Source organism: Nilaparvata lugens, chromosome 1, assembly GCF_014356525.2.
Source record: "Nilaparvata lugens isolate BPH chromosome 1, ASM1435652v1, whole genome shotgun sequence".
NCBI lineage: Eukaryota > Metazoa > Arthropoda > Insecta > Hemiptera > Delphacidae > Nilaparvata > Nilaparvata lugens.
In genome coordinates, this window is record NC_052504.1 from 34,970,490 (window position 1) to 34,998,174 (window position 27,685).

At 34.7% G+C, this 27,685-nt stretch overlaps 2 protein-coding genes across 2 annotated transcripts in view; both read left to right on the forward strand.

Annotated features, from left to right (window-relative positions):
* LOC111051600 overlaps positions 1 to 15,169 on the forward strand; it is a 33,317-nt gene extending 18,148 nt beyond the window's left edge. Inside the window, exons 9-13 of the mRNA XM_039424062.1 lie at positions 8,944 to 9,091; positions 9,926 to 10,056; positions 10,345 to 10,436; positions 11,422 to 11,529; positions 14,349 to 15,169. Coding sequence (XP_039279996.1) covers positions 8,944 to 9,091; positions 9,926 to 10,056; positions 10,345 to 10,436; positions 11,422 to 11,529; positions 14,349 to 14,494 — 625 coding nt within the window. The 3' untranslated portion in view covers positions 14,495 to 15,169. The remainder of the gene's footprint in view (positions 1 to 8,943; positions 9,092 to 9,925; positions 10,057 to 10,344; positions 10,437 to 11,421; positions 11,530 to 14,348) is intronic.
* Positions 15,170 to 15,266: 97 nt separating this feature from the next.
* On the forward strand, positions 15,267 to 27,575 carry LOC111051601 (transcription factor 15-like). Its single transcript, XM_039420179.1, has 5 exons — positions 15,267 to 15,752; positions 16,321 to 16,434; positions 24,334 to 24,464; positions 25,005 to 25,105; positions 27,408 to 27,575. The coding sequence occupies exons 2-5, from the start codon at positions 16,322 to 16,324 to the stop codon at positions 27,456 to 27,458; spliced, it is 396 nt and encodes a 131-aa protein (XP_039276113.1). The 5' UTR covers positions 15,267 to 15,752; position 16,321; the 3' UTR covers positions 27,459 to 27,575.
* Positions 27,576 to 27,685: the final 110 nt, after the last annotated feature.

Sequence of the window (27,685 nt, forward strand, 5' to 3'; positions counted from 1 at the left end):
ACTTTTCGTGTAGAGATTAAGTGTACAGAGCCTAACAGTCTACTGTTATTTTTGAAGAATCATGAGATCTATACTGTAGCTTACTGCTATTGAGCATGTTCACAGTTTGATTGCCGAGATAGCAGTTAAGTACAGTTAATATCGTTTAAAAAAAAAGTTTTTGATGTCTTTTTACCAGTGAAGAATGGAGCTGGAATAAAAGAGATTGAAATTCCACTCTGGCTTTATAGGAAAAGAGAGAAGTTGATTAGAATATTGAGAGAAAATTCATTTTAGAATAAATTAATAAATATCGATTGAGATAGATGTGAATGATTAGAATCTGATACCAAGTCTGGTGTTAATGACACTTCTTAGAAAAGATAAACTATTTAGAATAGAGTAATTAATAATATTAGATCACACTTTGACATTTCATATAGGTACTGCAGGAGCAGTACATGGTTGCTTCCTTGTTGCAGTTTCATATGACGAATAATGAAAGTAAAGTACAGTACAAAGAAATGTTTACTACAACTTCAATTCCATAGTTTTCTGTCATAGGATTGGGAGTAAAAGTGATAAAGTAAAAAATATAATAGTTTGATGGTCGTATTTAACACTGATTTCTAGGAACGAACTTAGCCATGCATGATTAGTTGCCTAGCAGCCATTAGCAGGAGCCAATGAGAACGATTCTAGGTTTTGATTGCTAGACAACCAAAGAGAACTTATCTGAGTTCATTCTTAGGAATTGTTGAAAAATATAATCCTGTGTGTATTGTGAAGTCTAATAGAAAACAGAGATCCCTTCGATTTAACAGCTTACGAGCGCCCGCAATAATTGTTTTCATAGACGTGTGACCGCTTGTCGGCCAGTACCTACTCAAGAATAATTGTTTTCCTTTCAAAATCACTTTGGTACTCACCAGCAACTGTAGAGGTGTATTCATTCATCTACTCTAAATTTTATTGCTTACGGCGAAAATTGTTTTTCACAAGTCTATGACTAATGGAGGAGCAAGCTTCCGGATATGGCATTGCAAGTATGTACGAGTACCTTACACTATTGAGAGACAGAGAGACTATTCAGTGGGGAAGCTAGACACTCGTCAAGTTAGTGGAACAGAGGGAGTGGATTGTGTAAATGAGGATGATGATTGCAAACATTGCCGTTAGTCCTTGAAGGTGCACAAAACTTGAATTATGCATCTTCATTCCAAACACTATTGGTTTTGATTCCAGACAACTACTATTGATTTCCAAACTGATTTTGACACACATATAGTAGGATAATGCGAAAGATAACCAATGAAAGCTTCAATGAAAACTGTGGGATTTTCCTTGTGACAAACAAATGTGAGATTAATTCGTGAGATGAAATAGGAGCATGATTTTAATCAGACAGAAATTTAGTTTAGTACAATGAGAAACACTTTCTGGTGGTTTCCTCAGATTAGAGGGGAATGAATAAGAAATTGTTCGAAATCGTCTTCTTTATTGTCTACTTTATTCAGAACTTAATACAATATTTCTGTTAATTTGAAGGGGTATCAACAGTTGATATCCTCGAAGGCAAGGACACTTCCCCCTAAATATCCCAAATTTCATTATCAGCCCCCCACCAAAAATGCATCCACCAAAAAACATAAAAAAGGTCGTCAGTCGTTATATTAAACACTGCTACCCTCTATTGTAGGACCCCCCCGTATGATTTCTGCTTTAGAGCCACCCCAAGTATTTCAAAGACGCAGATAGCGTCCTCGCCCCCTCCCTGGGGGCGTCCCTGTTAAGTTACATGATTTTCCCTTAATTTACCGTCTCTATCCAGAACTAGACCTCAATTTCCATAACTTCAATAGAAGTTGAAGTTCATCCATATCTATATGTTGTAATTGAACATTTATTATAATATCTGAACTTGAATCTGATTTAATGCTACTAACTACTTTGCGGATGATTGGGCTTTGGGGAGCCATTTCCCTAGAACGGAAATGGAAAGCCTCCAGAGGGTATACTCGTAGAATAGGTTTTAATATAATTACATTCTATACTCTCTGGAAGCCTCCCACCTTTCCAATCTTGGAGTGAAGATGACTTCAATACTACTACTTCAGTCACTAATACTCTTCTCGGAGGAGTTCTTTTCTAGAACAATTTCTGTCATTTATGATGTAACTATCAATTTAATATACATATACTCTTATATATATCTTACTCTCAATTGAAAAAAATGAAAATTAAAATGGCGTAGTGGTTTGCAATAATTATTGGTTTCCGTGAGAAAGACAAATTTACGACTGTTGGTCTAAATTGGGGCTATCACCAACATCCTGAGCCCATAGGCCTGCCTATTGTAAGTTCGCACCGAGTGCACGAGTAGGGTGCAATTGCATGCCCCAACATGATGCGTCAACACCACCACAATACACTTTTGATGCGCCTGGACCTAGGAGTGGTATGGTGAGATATTCACTCTGCCAGTATTGGTTGAATGAGAAGCTATGGTATTAATGATGAGAAATGCTGACAGTTTGAAGTGAATCTCAATAGGTAGTGTATGAGAGGAGGCATGGCGCTGGCGCGCAATGATAGTGACCTACTAAATGCCGTTACCTGGAGAACGTGAAGTTGTCTCTCATCAGCGTTGGCCTTCAGTGCTCAGTGCTCAGTCCTCAGGCTGCTTCTTCAGTCTGCCACTGAACTTCACTCGCTAAACTGACAAAGTCACCGCCGCCGCCTCCTCTCTAGGTCAAACGTGTTGTGTCTCTCAATTGTGCGTCCGCGCGTCCAGTCACCTTTATCAGGTACAGCGAATCTGATTGGTTTCTACTAATCTATCAATACTTTAATATTCGCACATATCTGATATCAACGTTTGCTAAATTGATGCTCTTCATACAGTTCTCTCACAACTATGATGGTGGTTACGGAGTGGTTAATTATAAATCATCAATATTTTCAAAATCTCTTTATCAATTTCTTCCATACATTTATCCTCTTAACTTTAACAGTGGTAAGAATTGCTTCATTTTATTGTCATCTATATTCTTATATTCCCTGAATCAATGCTCTCCAGCATTTCATTCAATTTTGAAGGTGATGATTGAGTGTAAAATTGTTTATTTATATTCTGATATAATTAATTTCAAAGCTATAATATAGCTCCCCTTGTATTCTCCTTTTCAACGTCTATTGTGCTTATTGAGCTATTAATTAAATCTATTGTTATTCGATATTTGATTTTCGTTATTTATAAGCTATATGTTCTCAATCTAGTATTCATCTCAATTTTAAGTTGATCATTGAGTGACATTTTAGTCAAAAGCTACGTTTACACTATGTAGCTGGAGAGCAATATAGTTCTGCTATATAGCAGAGCTATATAAAATTTGTGCTACATATAGCTCTGTCAGCTACATATAGCTCTGCTACATAAAATTAGCGTTAAATCTACTTATAGCAGAGCTACATCTATATGTTGTAGCTCTGCTAGATTTAGCTCTGCTACATGTCAATATTTGTTTATAGTAGAGCTAGATGTAGCTGACCTGTCCTTGAAGGAAGGCTGCCGCAGCTGTTTGCAGCTGTTTAGTGCCGGCTGGGTTTACACCAGATATACTGTACTCATTTGTTGTCAGAGTGCTAGTAGGTTACTGTACATTGCGTGCATTTATTTTTGATTTATATATTATTGTGCAATGCTGGAGAGTGAATTTGACTGGAATAGAGACAAAACTATTCAATATCTTCTTTCTCTTTTTCCCAGACTAGGCACTAAACAACTGCAAATAGCTGTAAACAGCTGCGCAGCCTTCCTTCAAGGACAGAGCAGCTACATCTAGCTCTGCTATAAACAAAAATTGACATGTAGCAGAGCTACATATAGCTCAGATTCTCTTTGATGTTTACAGAAAATTTTGAATAGCTCATTTTCTGCTATATAGCTGAGAAAATAGGCTTAAAACTGCTATAAAGCCGGCCTTTATAGCAGATATCCAGTGTCACTTTTTGAACTTGTAGCAGAGCTATAGCTGAGCTACATGTAGCTATGCTATATAGCTCTGCTACATAGTGTAAACCTAGCTTTTAAGAATCAGTATAACAATTTTTTCCATTCATTGATTTGGTAATTTATATTGGTAATCATTATTGTCTTGGTGAATTTATTGATAAGTGATAACAGGGTTTGTGATTTCCAAGTTTGTGGTTAAGAAGTAGATATTTTTCATAGAAGGAAATTATTATTATTGAAACTATTACTATTATTATCTCTTATAGAAAATAATATATGATTAGTTCATTATACATATTTTGAAATCAATATTCATTCCTGCTGAAAACAATAATAATTCATTTACGGTACTAGTCTATAGAAATACTTGAGCAAAGAATTTAGCTGAAAAAACTCAAAAAGCTGTGTATTTCTTGCTCCATGGTTACGTAGAAGAATACAAATCTCCAATTCTCACAAATGCTCTCTATCCATATCAAACAATCAAAAAAGTTAGAAAAGAGCTCAATTATTATATATTTGGCACATTTTGTTATGAGGTAGAAGTTTAACAACAGGGTGGAATCGAAAGATTGACAAAAATATTCACTTCACCCCATTACCGCATCAAGATTTGTGGACTCACGTATGAAGCCCCAAAAATTGAGAACGTTATGTGAATTCCTTGGAGAACTTCCATTCCACAGAATTAGATGTGAATCCACATCAGTTAATGAAATTTCTAACTGAACTGAAATGTATTTCATTCATTTGTTGATACAATATTAATACAACATATCATATAGATGATTGGGCAGTAGAACAACAGGCTTGGTTGTAAGTATTCCATACTAAGTAAGTATACCCATAACTATTATTTTCCTAAATTTTGATATAGAATGAATTACATGTGCCAAAAATCAGTATTCAATGTTCAGAATTTGAACCCAATTTTCTATCCCAATATATATTATAAGCTGCAAATTTTGAATTCAAAGGGATTAAAATTGTAGTCAATAATTACACTCAGTTATCTCCGCACATTGAAGAAAATAAATCATTTCAGAAAATTTTAAGCCAAAATACACACAACTTCTCAATAAAAGAGCGCTAGATGAGCATCTCCCATCAACTATCACCAATGAGTCATCAGTGTTTATTTTGACCAATCCACGAAATAACTTTTTGTTTACGGTTCGAAACAGGTTGACGAACTTACTTTCCTACAGCAACCTCTAGGTGTCCTTGACCTTCTCCAATCCCTAAAATTAATCTTATTGATCTTCACATATAAATTAGGATGTTGTAACAGTGCACCTCTGTTTTTCTCTAATCTCCATCTTTATAAGTTGATCGAAGTAAGCCAATCGTACATCCGGATCAATCATAAACTTTCTAATAACAGTTATTCGGTTCTAGACTGCTTAGCCTCCTACCCATTAAAACTGACTCAGTAACAATTTTATCCGTTGACAATTATTGTGATTATTGTGATAACCTTTCTGAAAATCCTGATAGTTAACTGGAATCTTAGCGCCAATGTCAATTAAGGATGAAGCTATAAAGAAGAGGATGTGCATATGTGCATCCATGCATGGTATCCATAATCCATGATATCCATGGTATCCATATTCTTTTAAGCCTCTTATCTCCTTCAATCTTAGGACCAATGGAATATGAGCATTTGGAAGTGTCACTTCCAGCTTGGTTCCTGTTCTTGGTCCGTCAATTATTATTGACTACTGGAAGTGTTTTGTAGGGCGGATAATTATTCTTTTTAAACCTCTTCTTCTTCTATTCCTACAATTTTATTTTCCTCGAATTGTTCACATGATATCACTCATGTCATTTCAGATTACTGTATTCGTGTATTCTAATAAACGTGTCCTCTAAGCAGATAGTGTAGAATGAATGAGAGTGTAGATTATAGCCTCCAACCAAAATACGCATTCTTCAAATATCTATTATAATAGATGTTTTTAGAAAACCAAATTCTTCAGAACTTTCTAACTTGATGCCCTTTTTGATATCTTGAACCTTGAAGAAGTAGTATTATATTCCTTATAGATACCATAGTCTATAATTACCACAACGTTTACTTCCTAAGAATCGAAATTTCATAAATATAGTCAAGAAATGAAATTTTTAATTAAATAAGGCACTCAGAATTCCATCAGATAATCTCGGAGAATGTGCAGAATATTTGCAAAAAGATTACCATCACAACTAATTTTGCTTTCAGACCAACCAATAAAGCTACCGTATAGGCTATATAGGCTACCACTATAAAAACTTGAGTTTATTTTTCACAGAAATTCAAAGTAACTAAATTACTCGTAGTGTAACAAGGATTACGTTAAATGTCATGTCTTGAGTCATGACTCTACCACCGTGCTATGGTACTCCATAGCAGAGAGGAACCGCACCTCTCCGTGAGAAGGAAGAATAAAATTTATTCCATTATCATCCTAAAATTATTTCAATGATATCCTGTGACAAAGAGTCGTATTTGACATTGTCACCCAGTTTGCATTGTCAGATAGGAAGGCATACAAATTAATTTGTCGTGTTTGGAGCATTTGTTGACGCTATTAGCAGGTTTAATCGCTTCTCTCGACTTGGATCCTCCTACTTTCTTCTTCTGTATTCTTCTTCCCTGATTTCTCTACTTTCTTTAGCCTCGTGCTTTCATGCCTATTGCTGCGTCAGATACGCATGCCATGCTCTTGCTTCTTTCAAATTTGCTTCCTCGCATTTCCACGCGGTTAGTTGCATAACGTGTAATGAATCAGCGCAGCATTGTTCTATTTCTCATCGTCATTAAGTTGCCAGATACCTAGTAAGCCTACTCTCCATTCCCACTGGAGAGCCAGACTAGCACGACAACTTATTCAAATAAAGCCTGAATAAGGAGGGTATCCAATTTGCATATAAAGATGATGATAACGGCATCATTCAGCTTTTGAAAAAAAATTACGGCTCAAATCAAGTGAAAACAGTTTGAGTCACCACTTTCTTTTTCACGGCCAAGTTTTCTTTGATCGAATTTGAATAAAATGATTGGCAAGTGCATATCTCATTAAATGCTTACCGTGGGGAGTGGATTTGTTTTGAATAATGGGTAACTATTTTAGAATTTGGTTATTGATGTTACTCGAATACCGAATTCGAGATAGATGTGCAATACATGAGGGTACATTCTATCGATAATTCACTCCATGAGCTGATCAAAGGCATGACGTTCAAGAAATGGAGTTAATACTCCTGCCTATATTTCAAATAATAATTAAAATAGAAATAAATTATTTAAATAAGTGTATTTTATTGATAAAAAGAAGTAATATTCACCTACTTGTTATTCAGTGAGTTTGGTTCTTTTGCCAAATGTATAAAAGTATTTAGCGGGTGAAGTTTTGTTTGTGATTGAAATCAAACTAATAAGTCAAGTTATTTTACGTTTCCACAATAGACATTCTTCAAATGGCCCGTTATATTCTGAATCACCGTACAGAATATAAGGTCATCTTAAAGTCAGATTCTCTAGTTATGAATGTGAGCACAGTTTGTATGATTGTAAAAAAAGTAAATGTATGATTGTAATTGGTTTTGGAACCTCGCTAAGAGCTTAGTAAATATCAGAATTGAAGAATTCAATATTCATTGTTCAAGTTATACTACTCCCACAAAAATATTGTCCCTCATTCTGCTATTGATCTCAATCAAGATAGACCTACTATTTGTCTTGACTATTCTTGTAATCTTGACTATTTTTGTGAATTCTTCACGAAGTTCTCTTAGACATTAGAAATAGGTACCTATACCTTGAGAGGAACATTGAAAGGGTACTCTTCATCAATAAGACTTTCTCTTGAAGATTTTGTCTTAGTGCCGTAGTGTCTGAAATGCTGGACAGTTTGAACTCAACAAAATCAAAGCATGAAATCCAAGCTGTCAGGTGTTGCATATTGATGGATTCCGAGGGCGGAAATGCTACATGCCCAGAATAAAGCTTTCTTTGTAAAACTCCTCTTTTTAAGTACCGATGCATGTAAAGAGATTGTTATGCTGACTACAATAATTATGAGAGCTTCTCTTGTCGTGGTGAGAAGTAAAACGCCACTTTACTTGATATATTAGAGGAAAAGCTGATAAAAACGTGCATGTTCCACGACACTGGGCCATATCATGCTTGAAAATCTATCGGACTGTAAACTTCACAAACAAACATTGTTGTAATGATACCAAACATTTTACACGCTGTTGAGTTGCTCAGAGTTTTCTAGAAAAGACGTAACACATGAGAACGAACTGTCATTTTCCCAACTGTGATCGCAATAATTACACCCCGATCGCTGTAATTCATTCCTGTTTTGAACATTAAAGTTATAGCTGGAGAAAGTGGTTTCGATGGGACTCGTTTTTTTCTCTTTCAAATTGAAGTCTAGATTCCTTGAATCTGAACTTTCGCAACAAACATAATATTTTATTCAAATACAAGAATGTGAAGAAATATAAAAATGTTATGTTGTTTATTCTTATTCATTCAAGCTTGTTTGGGAAACAGGTTTCAGCAAAATATTTTGAACAATTCTAAGATAAGAGTTTGACTATTTCGGAGTGAAAAATATGACTTCATGATGGCTTGAAGATAATGAGGATTCTATGATTAAGTATTATAAGTAGTATAAGAGCTTAGGCTTCGACCTTTTCGATTCAATTCCGCTCTGTTGGATTTATTAGTTGGAATGTAGTAGTACAGTATTACTACTATCACTTGTAGTAGTATTACTTGAAATGTGATTCAATTTCAATGAGAATTTTTCTCATATTAAAGAAGTGAGGGGGATCATTCTGAATCAATCTTCTCTTGGAAGAGAGATGACGACTTGAAAACTCAAGTTAAAAGAATAAAGAAACAACCTCCACGATTATTTCTAATATTATTCAAAAATTAATTTTTTTTATTGCAGAGTCTGCACAATGAAGGCTGTACCACTGGTATCGGTACTTCACTGCTTTTTGGTGTTGCTGGTGTTTGCTGAGATGGTTCACTGCCAGGTGCCGTTTCTTGGCGCATGTCCTGAAATGAACACCATGCCGGATTTCGAACTGAATAGGGTAAACACCAAACCTTCACCTTTAATCTTTTTTCATGATTTTGAATAAATATAGAATTAAAAATGTAATCAAAATGATGTAAATTGTTTCTACATTCATATTTGTATTACAAAAAAATGTATGGGGAAATAGAGTAGTGGAATTGTAAAAGAAATGAGGTTTTGGAAGAGATTTCTTATTCCACTTCATAACAAATTTCTGGGTGTGATAATTATATAACTTTATTGAATTGGACTAAAAACAGTACCATTATTAATAAGTTTATTTATCATCATCATTATCATCATAAAATTCTCTCTATTACAAGGCCTAGCCTATGTTTGAAATTTAAAACCCCTAATCTTTTCAATCCCTAATTTTCTCAGCGGATGAAATGGTTGGCTGATAAGGTGTTCACAATAAGTTAAGATTTATGCGCTTGCTACTCTACTTAGCCGATTTTATGAGTTGAAAAAGTTGCTTGCCGGTGCTTCGGAACCCACTTAATGCTGTAGGTCGACTCATATCTCATCATAATCCATATCATTTTTTCGCACATGCCTTATGCCCATGTAGGCATTGTCATCTCAAGCAAGGAAAAAATAGTTTTTTGTTCAATTCTATGCGACTGATTAACTTGGAATTTTGAATTCTTACTTCAAACAATAGCGGTGTACGGTATGAATTTTATTTTTCTTAATATGAGCAACATATTTGATGATGAGTTTACCAGTTCAATAAACGATATTATTCAATTGAGAATCATTATTTTTTATTTAAAATTAATGTTAATCAAAAAATGTTCAGAGCATCCTAACTAATTAGAATGATTTAATAATTTTGAAATTGTTGCAGTATCTGGGCAAATGGTTCGAGGCGGAGAGATACTTTTCAGTGTTCGAGTTCGCGGGAAAGTGTGTGAGCGCCAACTACACGATAGGCGAGGATGGACGCCTTAACATCATCAACAAGCAGACTAGTTCTTTGTAAGTTGGCTCACCATTCCCAATAAAATTATAAACAGATCATTAAAGACACAAATAACTTGAGGTTCACAAAACTTGAGTTGAAGGTCGGAATTGATAATTTCAACTCCAAAATGATAAGTTGCTGATTGACTATATAGGATTTCAAAATCAATATTAAATGGATGAGGTGTAGATGTATGTAATATGAATACAGTTTTACGGTAAGTAAAAAATATTCTATAACTAAATTTGACATTTTTTTCGATAAAAAAACTCAACTTCATTACATATTTATTTTCATTGCAGAACAGGAATTCATTCAAGTATGGCTGGGGAGGTTCGCTTGGAAGAGAGGATGGATACATCGAAGCTGAATGTTAGATTTCCTTCGTTGCCATGTGAGTAATCTCTTTGCATAGAGAAAAAAGTGATTATTGAACTCAATAATAAATAATAGATCTAAGAATTCAAGAGAATATATGAAGTTATTGGATAGAAAGTTTAGTACTGTGATAGACTGTATGACAACAGAAGTACGGTACGGTACTGTAGTGCTGGTCTGAAATCTTGATGGTTGATTAAATTATAATGATGAAACTAATGAACTGATGGATCACAACTTACAAGGTAGTTCACCTTATGAGATTAAAAATATTATATATATTTATACATGACAGACTATTCAAGTCAAACGATAGAATGACTCCACTGTAGACCTATTCTAATTCAACACCTTCAATTTATTTGACTCGAGCGAAATAATTTCTGTATTTCTGCAATTTTTCATTATAACCATTAAATTTTTGTTCCCGAACAACATAATTTGAAAAATGTTTGGAACTGAAACCCAATTGTTTAATATTGAAGAGAACGAAGAGCGAGTATTTGAAACCATTCTCTGGAAAAGTATAGCCCACTAGGAAAACATTGTATGAGGAAAAAATCAGTTGTATTTAATCATAATGATTGTTTTTGAAATCAATATTTGAATAAAAGTATTACTCATGTAATTCAGAATCCAATACTTGGCACCTGTCACCAAATTATTTTGAGCAGAACTTTGTCAATTATATTTTTTTCTCATTATAAATGTTTCTAACAATAATGCACAGTTGTCATGCTGCTCGACACATTTCCAGCACTCAATCGCATGCTCTGGTATGGATACAATATTTTTGTAGTGGAAATTGCACCATAACTTTTTCCATCATATCATATGGATTGCAAATTTTTCCAACTCTCTAACAGTACCTCTTTCAAGAGCACCTTTCATCGTAGAAAATAGTAATTACACATATTGCTGCACTATGTGCACTGTGAATATTGTATGTATGCACCAGTTACCGTTGGGAGTTATATGGTTTGAATGTGGTGTTTTGACAGTGTGGCATCTTGCAGTGATCGTCGACGCGCCCTACTGGGTCCTCGAGACCGACTACGACAACTACTCAGTCGTCTGGTCTTGCACCAACTTTGGTCTCTTCAGCACCAGTGAGTACAATTCCATTATTATTATTATTCAACCAGTCAAACTATCACACATGATTTCATCTTCCAGCATAAAATATACAAAATAAACTTATACCAATAGAAATAAAAGAATGAAGAAAATTATAACGAAAGAAACTTCACGAAGAAACAGCCAATTATGGTGTTATATAGACAAATTTAGTGTCACAAGTCATCACCCTTAAATGAGACAATTCATATTTTCGAAAATGTCTTCAATTAATTGGAGTACTTTTTTAATTATTGGAGCCGACATTTTTATTAGATAATAGGACCCTCCCGCAAGATTTGAGCCCCCAAAAAGTTTAAAATTCACGGATAATATACATACCGTAGTAAGAATAGTCACCTAATAAAAAAAAAATTGGATAGAGTAAGTTACAAGTAAAGGTTCGAACCCACTAGAACGTACCAGACACGGATCGTGTCAGACCATGCCAGGCACGTAAAATAACAACTATGCCCACTACAACGGATCAACAGCGTTCTATGCCAGTACATTACGCGTATGGTACGCGTATGGTACGCGTATGATACACGTCTGATGCCCGGTCAGAAGTTGTTGGGAACGCGTCAGTTAGCAAGAGAATGTAGCGGTGAACTGGTTACCAACGCGGTGCATGCGCGGTTACAACGGGGTTTGCAGGCGTCACGTGCCATGCAAGGAGCGTTCCGTCACAGACAAAATATACTGGCCGACAAATGTTGACCTGGACGTGCATGGCACGCTCCGTGCTTGGCCGGTGACGGAACGGTCTAATGGGTGTATTACATATCAAATGATGCAAAGAATATTTTTTTGCATGTGTCGGTACGGGCACGGTCATGGTATGATACGTTCTAGTGGGTTCCAACCTTAAGCTACCTAAGCAAGGGCGTACGCAGGATAAAATATAGGGGCATGGGGTGGGGGGGAGGTTTGTCAAGGTCGGATCGAAGGTATCAATTTGGTGGAGAAACCGGTAAGTCCGGGGGTATGGAATACCCTCCAGTGGGAGGAGGGTCCGGGGGCACTCCCCCGAAAATATTTTAAATATTTTTTGTCAAAAAGAGAGCTTGAAAGATATTTCAAGTAAAAAAATCTTATTGAATACGGTATGTCTACAGAGTGCGGCAGCGAAACTTCCTTTTTTTAAAGTAAATAAAACTCTCATGGATCAGAAAGTTTGTATTTATCTTTTGTAATGCAGACACATATAAATAGAGTTTTGTTTCAATCAGTTTTTTTTTGTTTTTATTGCCAAAAATCACATACAATCATTAGAGCATGCAATATTCAATTACCTACAAATGGACATTGATTGTAACTTGCACAGCAATAATATTATCAATGTAATATTCGGCACTGCCAACATAAGAGTCCTTGTGTGTTGGCAGTGAGTTGCGGTTAACTTATTCTGCTTCAATTCGAGTCAAGTAAGAATAGTCAAGTTTTGAATATCAAATCAGGAAGGTGACGTCCGGCCCCCATTCTCTTACACTGAGCAAACCGATTTCTGGCGTTTGTCGTGACTCATGCCAGAATTGAATAAAGCATTATGTTAGCAATTTCTACCCTGATATTGGTCTTCAAATCTTGTAGGGTCCTTAGACGGTTCACATAAACAAGGGATTTCAAGAACCCCATAGAAAAAATCACAAGGTTTCAAATTGGGAGATCGGGTTGGCCACTCCAAATCACTCCTAATTGAGATGAAAAGTGTTCCCTCAATTGAAGTCACGTTCATAAAGTTCCTGCACAATTGCCATCTATTGTATGGATGGAAATGAAGATCATCATGCAGAATAATTCGTCTTACAGAACGATCGGAAAGTCCAAGAGCAGACGCCGCATATTTGCGCGCAGATTAACGCTGTGGTGATGGCAAAATTGAAACTCACACTGCCTCAACTGCTTCACTGTTCTGCTCACACTCACACTGCTTTCTCTGAGTTATCTCAAACTCACACTGCCTCACTGTTCTCAGGTGACCAAATGGTCTTTTCGCATTTGCAGTTTGAACGTATAAGTGACCCACGTAACAATCGATTTCCGGTCCGGGACAGTAGCCAAAGGGGTAGAAAAATTAAAGCGATTTCGAAATGCGCGCTGGGTTGTGATCACAGAACATCCGCTCGAAAAATAAGTCTCAACGCCAAATGCTTCTCATTGTTCCAATGCATGATGGCGACTGAACATGTCGGGATGAAAACTTTATATTCTGACCTTTCTAGCGAGACCAATTTGGCTCTTCTACGACATCAGCTGACTGGATGGCGTTCACTTTAAAAAAAGGAAGTTTTGCTGCCGCACTCTGTATAACTTGGCCTGTTTTCAAAAGTACCTACCTACTCAATGAAATGACGGAAATAGAGATACTTTTTATTAATCTATTATTTTTTGTTTATTCATTGGTACAAGCTTCTGCCAAAACAGACACATTGCTCAACAGAAACACAAATGCTTACTAATATAAATTCGGCGTTGATACAAGGTGTTGACAAGAAGTGACATACCTATCTAAAATTTCTGTACTTCCTAGGATTATAATAATTAATTGTTGATGGCGAGCATCAATAATTATTGTTGAATGTATAAAGAACTACTAAACATTGATTTAACGATTTTCTCTGCAATTTACATGTAACTTGGAAAGTCAAGACCACTTACTACTTCTATTTCCTGTAACTTACTTGTAATTCCTGTAATTTGGAACTTAAAAAACTCTTTACTCTAATTATTATTGATAGGATTAAGATATTTGAAAGTTGAAAAATTTTAATTCCCTTCTAATTAATGTGAAAATAATAAATGTTTTCAGGAAATGTGTGGATTTTGACAAGAGCGAAAAATCCAACGCTGGAAGTAATGGAGCAAGCTTATGGCGTCATTGATAGGAATGCTATCAGTCGAGCCTACTTCATCAGAACCGATCAGAACAACTGCCCCGAGTATTACAGGAGATGATCACATCTCGCCAAAACGACTCATCATTCGATCCCACACGTAATTGCATTTTATTTCCATTGATTCTCTGAGAGAGATGTCAGTTTATATTTACCTCATTGTTATCACTGTGTGATTTATCTTGTACGGGAATATTTCAAACGATTTTCATAGATACAGTTTGTTCAATGCTTCTTATGAAAGAGTATGGAGAAAAAATAGACTGTGAATTTGCTCATTATAATGTCACTGCACTAATAATTATTTTAGAGAATTAAGTCACTTGAACTTATTGCACTTGATAACTTGACTTCATTTCCACTAAATAATTACTCCAAAAATGAATTTTCTCAAAGATAATGTTCTGATAAAAACTCTACATCATTCGCTGGAAATTTCAAACTTTATCAATGGTTTCATTTCATGCCAAAAAGAAGAAGAAATTGTGAAATTAGCTGTAGTGATAATGACTTGAACATATTTTGGTTCTAAATATAATTGATATGGGATAAGTATCATCACCATGAACATCATGTAAAATATACATTGGAAATCATTTTTGTAAATTATCATATTTCATTTGAAACTGTATCATCTTTCATCTTTCATGGCGGATGTTGAAGACTGACCCGCTTTCTATTATTTATTTATTGTATTATATTAGATTTAGTATTTATTAAATATATTCACTCGAAAGACTTTATTTTTTTATTATAATCCTCTCAAATCAAAATAAAAGAAATTCATCAAAAAATGTTGTGAAAATCATTTCTTTTAGATGTATATATTTTTATACATAATATATCTTCATGAATAATATAATTTACGCTCTTGGTAATGAAAAACTCAAATGATGAGTAGCCTATAATTACTTATTGTTCTTATAAGTATATTTGTAGCTATTAGCAAATCATATAAATTAATTATGGTTGGATCTTATGGTGAAGAAGACTTGCTCAATTAATACTGAACCACATTCAATGGTGGGGTGAAAAGTTTGGTGGGTGTGTTCTAAAACGTCGTGTGAGTAATTATACAAAAATGATTAAGTGTAGATGATCGTTACAGTTAATGTTGGAAGAAGACCCGCTAATTCATCTCTAGGCGGATAAATGAGTTTTTGAACGATTACAATAATACTTCTGTTCTCATTCGAGGAGAAATTAGACTAGTAGAATGTCAGACATCAAAACTGAGACTAGATTCAGTCCCGTCGGTTATCCTCAGTTGTGGTAATCTATCTGTGGAAACCTCACAATATTCAGCCAGTACTGAGCGGGTAAGTCATTGAATTTAATCAAACATGGTTTTTAAATTATTTTTTCGCATTTTCTACATTCCATGACAGCAGATAGCTTGACAAGAATTTAATTATTTTGCAAAAATTTCAAATTGGCTGAAATACATCATTACAAATTCCTACCTTCCTATCCAACAAATATTTTTTTTATCTGAAAAAGTTTCCTTCTAGGGAGAAATCTTAAAGTATTGTTGATATCATTATAACTTGTTACAAATCAATAATAAAATGTTTTGGGCCATGAATATATTTAATATTCTCTTGATATTCAAATCATAAATAATATTCGAAGAGAAGAACTAATTCACGAGAATGTTATCAGTACGGTAATAGTTTCTCCACGATATTATGAACCATAAATTGAAACACGTGAAGAGAATAATTGAATGATTATACAGTAATTATTAGAAATCACCTCATCACTTCAAATAATGTAGTGTGTAGAGTAATAGCATATTACTGTACCGTAACTGGTGTAACCAATACATTTAGGTTTATATCACACTTTAGGCCTATATTCTAACTTACTCATTTTATGATGTTGTAGAATGGAAACTGAAAGTCAAATTTGTTTGAAAAACAAGAACTTCAGTCCAATAATGCGCCCAGTGATGAAACAGAGGTTCCAAGCTAATGCAAGAGAACGAAATAGAACTTACAGGTAATTTAGGATCATTTACAATTAAGTTTTTCTTAAATTATGCTTATAAGCAGCGAATGCATTATTTATTTACTCGTTCGGACTACAATTCTCACGATGCATGTACAATTTCATGCATTGAAGTCTGTCACATGTCATAAAAGATGTTTTAAAGAATTACTGTAGGCCTACCATATATTAAAAATGGTCAAGTGGGTGTTGTATAATATTGGCATAGGATTCATGAGAACCGTTTTCATAAATATATGCTGATACCAGGAATTTTCCGCTTTACAAAGGGACATTAGATAATGTTAATGATATAGAATATCAAAAACAAAATTCAATATAGGCCTGAAACTATTCGAAATGAAAAAAATGTCATGTGCCTTTCTTCACTCCAATCAATCCATATTCGGACTGGGATTATTTTTTAAACCCTTATACTTCCTCCTCCCAACCATTACTATTCCAGTTGTTGGAATGAAAAAAATCAATTGCTAGTTGCATCATATAATTATAATTTGAAAATCTTTCAAGATATTCTGCAGCTTTTGCCTTGAGAATAATCGAAAATCAACTTCTACTGAGGTCTTCTCATAAGCAAAGCATAAAATATTATCAATTATTATATGAATTCAATTATATTACCATGCATGTACAATTCTAATTATATACTAGGCTATTAATGATAATCTTATTTCAAAGTTGTATTTTAGTTTAATGTACTACGCCTATTTTACCTACTTTAATGTATCGTATTTCAAAGTATCAGAGTTATTTAAGAAATTTGTTAAATATGTATCGATGTTTATTTATACTATTAGAACACACTGTCAGGATTCAGAAATATAAACAACAAATATGCACTTGAAATTATTATTTATTACTACTAAAACGCACAACGCATCAACACAACGCAATAATTACGAATCATCCAAAACTCACATAACCTCAATAATCAGATTCCCGCACTTTTGCCAATAGCCAAGGCCTATTAGATCGCATTATCTAACATTCGGCCATCCTACAAATAATTCGTCCTCGAATTTTAAAGTCCAATGTGATTACATAATACACTTTGTTAGGTAAGGCACAGACAGAGACAATAACAATAACTCATATTTAGACAATAGGTACTCATAAATTTAAACAATTTGTATAAAACAATAAGGTCGATCATGAAAAAAATTAAGAAAAATAAACGAGTTCAATTATATGAATCTGAGTTCATTTCATTTTTGTAATAATCCAAAGTGTGGAACAGTTACCAAAATTAAATATGATGGCCATGATACGAAATCAAACTTCTATAACAAAGTAACATTGTCACAGTAATTGAGTTTGGAAAAATTAGTATTAAGTTAAAAAAAATTCACAATTCAAATGTTAATAATTGCTGAAGTTATACACATCATAATGTATCTGTCAGATAGATCTAAATTTAATGTTAGTACATGTAAAAACATAATCAGTGTAAACCATAGTGCACATACTATATGTCAATTACACACACACATGTAAGCAGGTGTAACACATAATATAATTATATTCTCATTGAAGGATCATTATCATGATGTGGTGAATATTAATGTACTATAACCAAACTGTATTTGCAATAAATGGACATCAAAAACATGAAATAACTATGTAAGAAAACATATGCATGAAAAATCTTCCACCACACATTAAATAATTTTATGTAAGACAAAAAGAATTAAGTACAAGTAGCTTAAAACTATAAAAAATCTATATCAATATGCATGATAAGTAGCATGATTCTATAGGATGATCAAAACTTACAAAAAATACAAAATTATTACAATCTAGGCAATTTAATGCGTTTCAATCTTCAAGACAATTTTCAAGCATTCTATCATCATCTTCAGAATCGTCTTTATTTAGTATTTTCCATGATTTTAATTGGGAAGAATGAGCTGTACTAGAATAAACTCGAGAACCAGTTGGGTTCAGATCTTTTATTCTGTACGTGTCATTTGGCAGTACATCTACAACTACTAAAGGTCCTCTATACTTGTCCTGTAGTTTTGTTGGTTGACCAGTGTGATCTGGGGCCTTTTGCATGACTACCACCTCACCAACATCATATCTATCACCTACACAATGTTTACGGTCAAAGGTAAGTTTCATTTTCTTCTGCTCCTCAATTATTTTGTCACGTGCAGCTACTCTCAACTCCTCAGGATTATTATAACTGTCAGTAGTTTGTAATGCTGCATGAAGCACTCCAAGATGAAATTTTGGACAATAGCCGTACAGCAATTCAAATGGGCTCTTCCCAGTTGTCTTATTGATGGAGCCATTTAGGTTTCTTTCAACTTCTGGTAATACATTTACCCAATTACCTTTGTTGTTGACACAAGCAGCAATAGTTGGTACCAGTGTCCTATTTACTCGCTCAACCTGGCCATTTGCCTGTGGGTGTCTAGGAGAATTTAAAGAGTGAGAAATTCCCTTGTTGCAGCAAAATTCTTGAAATTCATATGACGTAAAGCAGGAGCCTCTATCACTTATAATTCTATTTGGTAATCCCTTCTCATTAAATAACAATTCCAGAGATTTTATCACCAGTTTTGTTGTAGTTGTCTTTACAGGAAATAGTCTAACAAATTTCGTGAGGTTATCCACCACTACTAAGATCCAAGAATATCCCGATTTTGTCACAAATGGTCCTACATGATCAATATGTATCACCTCAAATGGTCGCTTTCCAGGAGTGATTGGATGCAATAGTCCTGTCTTCTTACCAGAAGGTACCTTAACCAACAGGCACTGGAAACACATACGGATGTGCTGTTTAATATATCTTCTCATTTTTGTGAACCAATAGTTTTCCTTTATTTTACTTATAGTACGCTCTAGTCCGAAATGACCAGACAAGTCATGGTATGTGACAGCAATACTTTTCCTCATTGTCTTGGGAATCACAAATAACAACTTCCCTTTTTCATTACGATAGAGAATTCCATTCAACAAGGTGAAATTTGTCATTAGTGATTTTTCTGCTTTGGAGGTAGTTTCTTTTTGAAAAAGGCCAATTAGTTGCTGCAGTTCCTCGTCATTATGCTGCATCATTGCTACCTGCTCCTCTCTAGTAAGTCCTGTGCATATAACATTCTTAAATAAAATGTCATCATTATGTTCCTCCGCTTCCTCGACAGGTGCACGACTGAGTGCATCTACATGAGCCATTTTACTTCCACTTCGATGTTTAATTTCAAAATCATACTCTTGAATCTGATCAACCCACCGCGCAATTTGAGGGTTACTTGTCCTATGTACATTCATATAAACTAATGATTGACAATCGGTCACAATTGTAAATTTCCTTCCCAATAGATATGGTCGAAGTCGATTCAGTGTCCAAACAATAGCCATGAGTTCGAGCCTGCTAGAATGGTAATGTTGTTCAGTAGTTGATACTTTTTTACTAACACAGTATACCAAATGCAAATTATTGTCCCCTGCAGATTGTTGTAAGAGAATACCGGCAAGTCCTAGTGAAGATGCATCTGTATGGACTTCTGTGTATGCATTCGGGTCATACAGTTTCAATACTGGTTCAGAGGTCAATATAACTTTCAACTTCTGAAAGGACTTTTCTTGTTCAACACCCCAATTGAAGTGCATATCTTTTCTAGTCAAATTTGTTATTGGCTCAGTAAGTTCAGCATATCCTTGAACAAAGCGTCGAAAGAAACCGGTGAGTCCCAAGAAACGTCTGACTTCATGCACATTATTTGGTGTTGGAAATTCAGAAATTGCTTTGGTTTTCTGTTCACCTGGGCGGATGTTTCCATTTGATATCACAAATCCTAAGAATTCAACCATCTTAACTCCAAATCGGCACTTACTAGGTTTTAAAGTTAATTTAGCTTTTGACAATGCTTCAAAGACTTGATGTAAATTTTTCAACAAGGTGGCCCAGTCTTTAGCTGGAACTAGTAAATCATCCAAGTAGCACTGAACAATGGTGTTTCGGAGGGGTCCCAAAACTTTGTTCATCAATTTTTGAAACTCTGCAGGGCCATTTGTCAACCCAAAAGGCATACGTACAAATTGAGCTGTTTCATCCGGGGTAACAAAAGCTGTTTTAGGACGAGCATCTTCTGAAAGCGGGATCTGTAAGAAACCATGAGCCAGATCAAGAGTAGCAAAGATGTGTGCATCACTTAGGGTTTCTAGCTGGGAGTCCAGGTCTGGTAACGGATATGGAAGTCGATAAGTTTGTCGATTTAGTCTACGGTAATCCACGCAAAGCCGCTTTTCACCATTTTTCTTACTAACCAGTAACACTGGGCTAGCATATGGGGACGAGGTTTCTTCAACTATGCCGTATTTCTTCCAATCATTCAAAATGGCTTTTATTTCATCTCGTTCATATGCAGTGGTCTTATAGGGTTTGCTAACAAAAGGTTGACTGCCCTCTACTTCATTAATATTCATTTCAGTTAGGTTGGTACAACCTAACTCCTCTAGGTTCAATGCAAAACAGCACCTGAATTTATTGCATAGGTCAATTACCTGTTGTTTTTCTTCAGCAGATACATCATTACAAATTTTAAGGTGTTTTTCGGTAAGTGGTGGATAGTCATCTTTTACAAGGCAAACATGTGTATCTTGATTTGAGTTAGAAATTTTTTTATCTTCAATGAAAATGCTTTGAAGGGGGTTTATCACTTCCTCAATAATCAAATTATCTCCTTTTCGATAATAGTTCACTCTTGGGTGGTGGAGCCAGTCCCTACCTACTAAGATATCAACAGGGATTGCATTATCAGGAAGTACAAAAACTAATGTTTCGGGCACTTCAACTCCATCAATTTCGACAGCACAAATTGATTTACCCAAGGTATGGGCTGATGGTGAACTCATATCACCTACACCATATAGAGGGGTAGTAGATGAATCTACTTTCAAGCCAGCTTTGATTACAGCAGAGGCTCTGATCAAAGAATGTTGGACTCCAGAGTCAATCATACCTAGCATGGAGAAATTATTTACAGATACATTTTTCTGAAATGGATTTGTTGGCATTCTGGATTGGTCAACTGCTGCTAACACCTGAGGATTAACTGCTTTACAATATTTAGATGTATGTCCCTCTTTATTACATCTGAGGCATAGGAGTGGCCTTTTCGGTTCTGAGCAATCCTTAGAAATATGTCCATACTTTTGACAATTGTAACATCGTGGATCATTTTTCTTTGGAAATGATGATGAAATTTCGTTTCCTTCCTTACCAGGTGTACGGGAACTAGAAAATGGTTTCTTATAAGTTGAGTCACTCTGAGAAATTTCAAATTTGGAGGCTGGAAATTTTGATGATGCTGTGTTATCTTTTGTCAATCTCTTACCCTCATTGGTCATTACTGGTTTTAAGTGTTTTGTAGGTGACCGATCTCGAGCTCTTGTAGTTCTAGCTTTCACCATTGCAATGTAGTCTTTCATACCATTTAGCAGTTCATATTTATTCTTATGTTGAGTCCCCAACAAATGGTCACTCAAATCTCTTGACCATAGTCCTTCAATTATTTGACGTTTTGCTTCATTGAAAGTCATATCTAATGCTGAACATAATCGCAATTTGTCGTAAAAGTATTCACTTATATCCTCACCTTTATTCTGCACTCTGGCATGCATTGCCGTCCATTTTTCCGTAAGGCTCTCCTCACCTACAAATGCCATTGTGAATTGCTCCTCGAACGTTGCCCAAGTTGTAACCTCCTCCTGGCATTCAATGTACCAGTTTTCAGCTGCGTTTTTCAATCGGGTTCTGGCCGCTTCTAGTTTTACAGCATCAGTCCACTGGTGAATGGCAGCTGCACTTTTTAACGAGCGGAGCCAAGCGCGAGCTTCGCGGGTTGACTCGGTACCTGTGAATTCTTTTAAATTTCGCATTAAATCGGGCATTACATTGAATTGAGGCGCTGTCGCCACCGAATATATCCCCGAATTGTGAACAGATTCAGTTCTGGGGCTTTCTGGACAAAGTAATTTGTTCAATTGTACTTGTTGGTTCTGCAATATATTACTCATTTGAGTGATGATGTGCATCAACTTATCGTTTCCATTACCAGCATTTTCAAATCCATAAAATGGGTCACCACTCATGGATGAATCATGAGAACGATCAGCCTCAGGATTAGGCTGTTGTGACATATTAGGCTCTTGTTCACCATTCATATCGATATCACAATAGTCAAACAATAAACTGGTCAATCAACAATTAACTTGAACTCAAAATTACTAGCCTACTCAAAATTACTGTCAATTTTGTTGACATTCATATCAATCTAACAATATTCAAATAATAAACTCATCAATCAACAATAAACTAGTAACTCAAAATTACTAACCTAATCAAAATTACTATAGATTCAGTTGACATCCACATCCATTTAACAAAAGTCAAACACTCATCAATCAACAATAAAACTAGCCTAACTCAGAATTACTACTCCATAAATCTTTCCTCATTCATGAATATTGATTTTGAAATAAAAAGGTTGGAACTATCTCTGATATTACCTATATCGCTCACAGATTGGTTGAAATGGATGAAATATATTATAGAATGGCTTTGGAGAGAAAAAAAAATATATATTGAGATCACTTGAATTTAACTTAGCATGTAGATTGGTGGTTCTTATTTTGGTAATTTCTTAGAATTCAGAGGATAGAGGATGCTTAATAACAACTTTAGAATGCTAGAACTATTATCTAGGCTACTAAAAGGAAACTAAAATTATATTGCATCTTCTATCAGATTTCAAATCTTAGCAGATGATTTTACTACTTGTGCTGATATTTTGAAAATTTTCCTCATAGTTTCGTGGTAACTAATAACTATGGGTGCACAACACTGTCGTAGAATTGTTGAAACATGATTCAATTGAAAATATTTTTCAAATTGATTATGATAATATAAGTATAAATTGATTATTCAGGTTCAATATGTCATCCGTTTTTACTACGTATCAGGATCAATTGATAGAAACGTAACAAGTTCAATTGATAGAAACGTTACAATTTTAATTAACAACTCTGATTGATAACATGAAACAAACACAAGATAATTTGATAGCCACAGTAAAATAATATTTGAGCTATACTTCCTTGTAGGAACCCTGTAGAGAAGCTTTTTTCACTTAAATTATGCAGTTCTAAATTTGTTAATCATGATACGAATTATATACTCCATGCATGTTTCTATTTAAATATTTGACAATCCACATATCCTACAATTTACAATTAGTTATTGGATCACAATTTGATTTGTCATTCATTAACCTAATTCATTGGAATTAGGTTATGACGCCTTCAATGTTTACATTTTGCCTCATCCGTATGGCAAAATCGCGTCCACACGTACATTCAATGCTCGCCCGAGGCGCCTTTGAGCACGCCAAAATACCGACAGGGTTCCGGTTCGCCCACATGCCTCAGCGAACAGTGTCCACACGTGCGAATGCAAGCCCATACACGTATGCTCACCCGAGGCAAACGTACGTGTGTACACCGTTTTATATGATTGGGAAAGGAACAACAGGCTTAAATCCCAAAACTGTTCCTTTCTCCCAAATTTTGATAGAAATTGTCCAAAAATAAGTAACTTTTACACTCCATGATTTTTGTACAATTTTGAGTCCAAAATATTTATAAACTAGGAATTTAGAATTTAGAAAAGTTGGAAACCAAATTAAATAAGAATACTTCACTAAATCACCACTGATAACTGAAAAATACTGTATTAATAATTGAAAATGTTGTGGACTTCTCCATAACCGGAAAAAACTTTTGTCAACTCCACTTTCATAAAAGTGAGTTGACAAAATAATAAAACAGTTTTCTTTCTAATTTCACGACTTCTATTAATTCAATTATTGTGGATTTCAGTGTGAATTCGGCATTCACAGTGCTACGCTCTCTTATTCCCACTGAGCCAGCCGATCGTAAACTGTCGAAAATTGAGACACTTCGATTGGCTACAAGCTACATTTCTCATTTGGATGCTCAACTCACAACAGGTTAATGTTCTTTTAGTTCTTTATTATTAGGAATATTCAATACACTTTCTTAGATGTAAAATATAAGGTCTAATAATAATATCCAAGGTTGAGGTGGGAAGGCAGAATGTGGACCGACAGACAGATGAGAGGGCGGAGGAGGGAGGAGGTGGGAAGGAGGAGGCTGTGGACTGCGGATAGATTGCTGAGAGGAGGAGAAGGAGGATAATGAAGAAAGGAAGTTTTTGAATATTCAAATAAATTGTTCTATCACAGTAGAATAATCCACACTTTTACGTTGTAGAGTAATACGGTGTAGAATGAAATTTTGTTCAACAGTGAACTTTTTCGTTTCATATATGCCACAATCAAGTCAAAAAAAACACAAAAAACACGTATTATTGAACTATAAATTGACGAAAATTATAACAATCTACTTATTTATTTATTTGTTGATACAATTTCAGATCATATTATGAATATGATTGGGAAAGAACAATCGTAAAACAATGATATAAAACATAATTCTCCTAATAAACAATCGATGTTTTACATTTTTAGGTTCAGATAATCAACCTTGTTTAAAATTGAAAACTATTCAAATCAACGACAAAGCAAGGGATATTCCAGTCTGTACTTTCTGCTTATCTCTGTGTAGAAAGGTACAGTATTCCATCTATCATTATTTTACCAAAATGAAATATAGTTTTTAAACTTAATGCATCCAATATATTTTAAACGAATTTGCAACTAGAATTTCTATAATACATAACCATTTTTCCATTTAGTTTTTTATATAAATAAGAGGCTCAAAGATTGAATGAGTGTAGATAGGTTCTTATATAATCCACAAGGGTGTTTCCTTAACATAAAGTCGTTATGAGGTCACTAAGACAGTTTTTAATTTTGAGTTTTGACAAACCTGAGAATAACATCACAGTGGTGATCTGGTAATAGTGATAAGACAAGAAAATAGAGGTATGAGTGATGAGTGCTATAATTATTGATATTCAATTGATTTGATATTGATAAATCTTTGAGCACATCACATATTAAGCTCTATAGCTCTCCAATCACTGAGAGATAACTTTGTTGTAGTTCTGACACTGTGTTACTAGTAAATATTTGAAAAAACACTTACTTCTGTTGGAGTCTTGAGGAATGCATTCCACTCCTGAAGAGGAGCTTCATCAGCCTGACACCAGGGGCGCTTGCTCTTATGGGTTGGACTGTGTGGCCAAAATGTGGGAAAATATTACATTTGATTTGAAGGTAAGTTGATCATTTAATAAATTGGATTTGTCATAGTGGAGGTGTTTGAAAATTTCGTATTGTTCTAGTGTGTTGAGTCTCTGGATTTTTTGAAGAATGTGTAGGATTTCGATATCTGTTTTTATGTTTTTGTAATTGTGTCCTGTGGCTATTAAATTTTCTGCATATGTAGATTCTGAATTTGAATTTACTGCTTTTATGTGCTCATTGTATCTTATTTTGAAGCTACGGCCGGTCTGTCCAATATAGAATTTTGGGCATTGTTAGAAAGTTTAGGGCATTGTTGGTTTCATATTCTGCAGTGAAATGTATGTTTTTGTGTATTTTGTTCAATTCTGAGAGGAGTTGATCACATTGTCTGGCATTTCCTTTGTAGAGTAGTATTATGTCATCAACATATCTTTTCCAATAAATGATTTTTCCTGCAAGTTTATTTTTGAATATTTTTGTTTCTTCCATGTGTTGCAGGAAAATTTCAGCTAGTATACAGGAAATTGGGCTTCCCATTGGAAGGCCCTCTTTTTGACTGAAGTATTTTTGATCATGAGTGATCATGATCAAACATACATTTCACTGCAGAATATGAAACCAACAATGCCCTAAACTTTCTGGACCTCTCCATATCAAAACAGGACAACAAACCAAGATTTAATATTTTCAGAAAGCCCACAATGACAGATACACTCATACATGAAACATCAAATCATCCACCACAACACAAACTTGCTGCCTTTAACTCCATGATCCATAGACTAATAAGCATTCCACTTACAAAAGAAGATTACTAGACAGAATTGAACACTATAAAATATCTGGCACAAAACAATGGCTACTCATCCAATGTAATAGACAAAATACTTCATAAAATGAAAAACAAGAAACAGAAACCCCCAAATCCCAACAAATATGTCACACTAACATTTTTCATTGAAAAATCACAATCCATAGCAAACATATTAAAAAAATCAGGCTTCAAAACAGCTTTTAGAACCAACAACAACTTGAGAACCCAACTAAAAACACGAAAAATAGACAGCTCACAATTTGAAAAGACAGGAATTTATAAACTAAAATGTAATACATGCCCAAAATTCTATATTGGACAGACCGGCCGTAGCTTCAAAATAAGATACAATGAGCACATAAAAGCAGTAAATTCAAATTCAGAATCTACATATGCAGAAAATTTAATAGCCACAGGACACAATCACAAAAACATAAAAACAGATATCGAAATCCTACACATTCTTCAAAAAATCCAGAGACTCAACACACTAGAACAATACGAAATTTTCAAACACCTCCACTATGACAAATCCAACTTATTAAATGATCAACTTAACTTCAAATCAAATGTAATATTTTCCCACATTTTGGCCACACAGTCCATCCCATAAGAGCAAGCGCCCCTGGTGTCAGGCTGATGAAGCTCCTCTTCAGGAGTGAAATGCATTCCTCAAGACTCCAACAGAAGTAAGTGTTTATTCAAATATTTACTATAGTAACACAGTGTCAGAACTTCAACAAAGTTATTATATAGTGTTTCGTCATGGAAAGCAACTTCAACTGAGAAATAATTTTATTCTTGATTAATACAACTCTATAACTCACAAACTGAAATTTAAAAAAATGATGATAAAAAGGATGCCATAAGAAAATAGTACCAATCATTCTATATTTGTATGATTTCAGAAAGTGGAATATGATAGTCCTTACTCTTCTGTGTTTGAACAATCATTTTGAAATTTGGATTTTAGCCTGGAGTTGATCGTGAGAAGAAAGTCCAAAGGATAAGATTCTGGGCACTTTTTTCAAGTTAGGTGAAGTATTTGTAACCGAATTATGATAATGTGAATGAATTAGCTCCTATCAAGTTTAATGGACTGTGACGAGTGTTCGTCATATTAACGAAGTTGGAAGAGTTTGTCAAAAGATACCGATAATAACTGTAAGCTGAACTCGAATAAAAT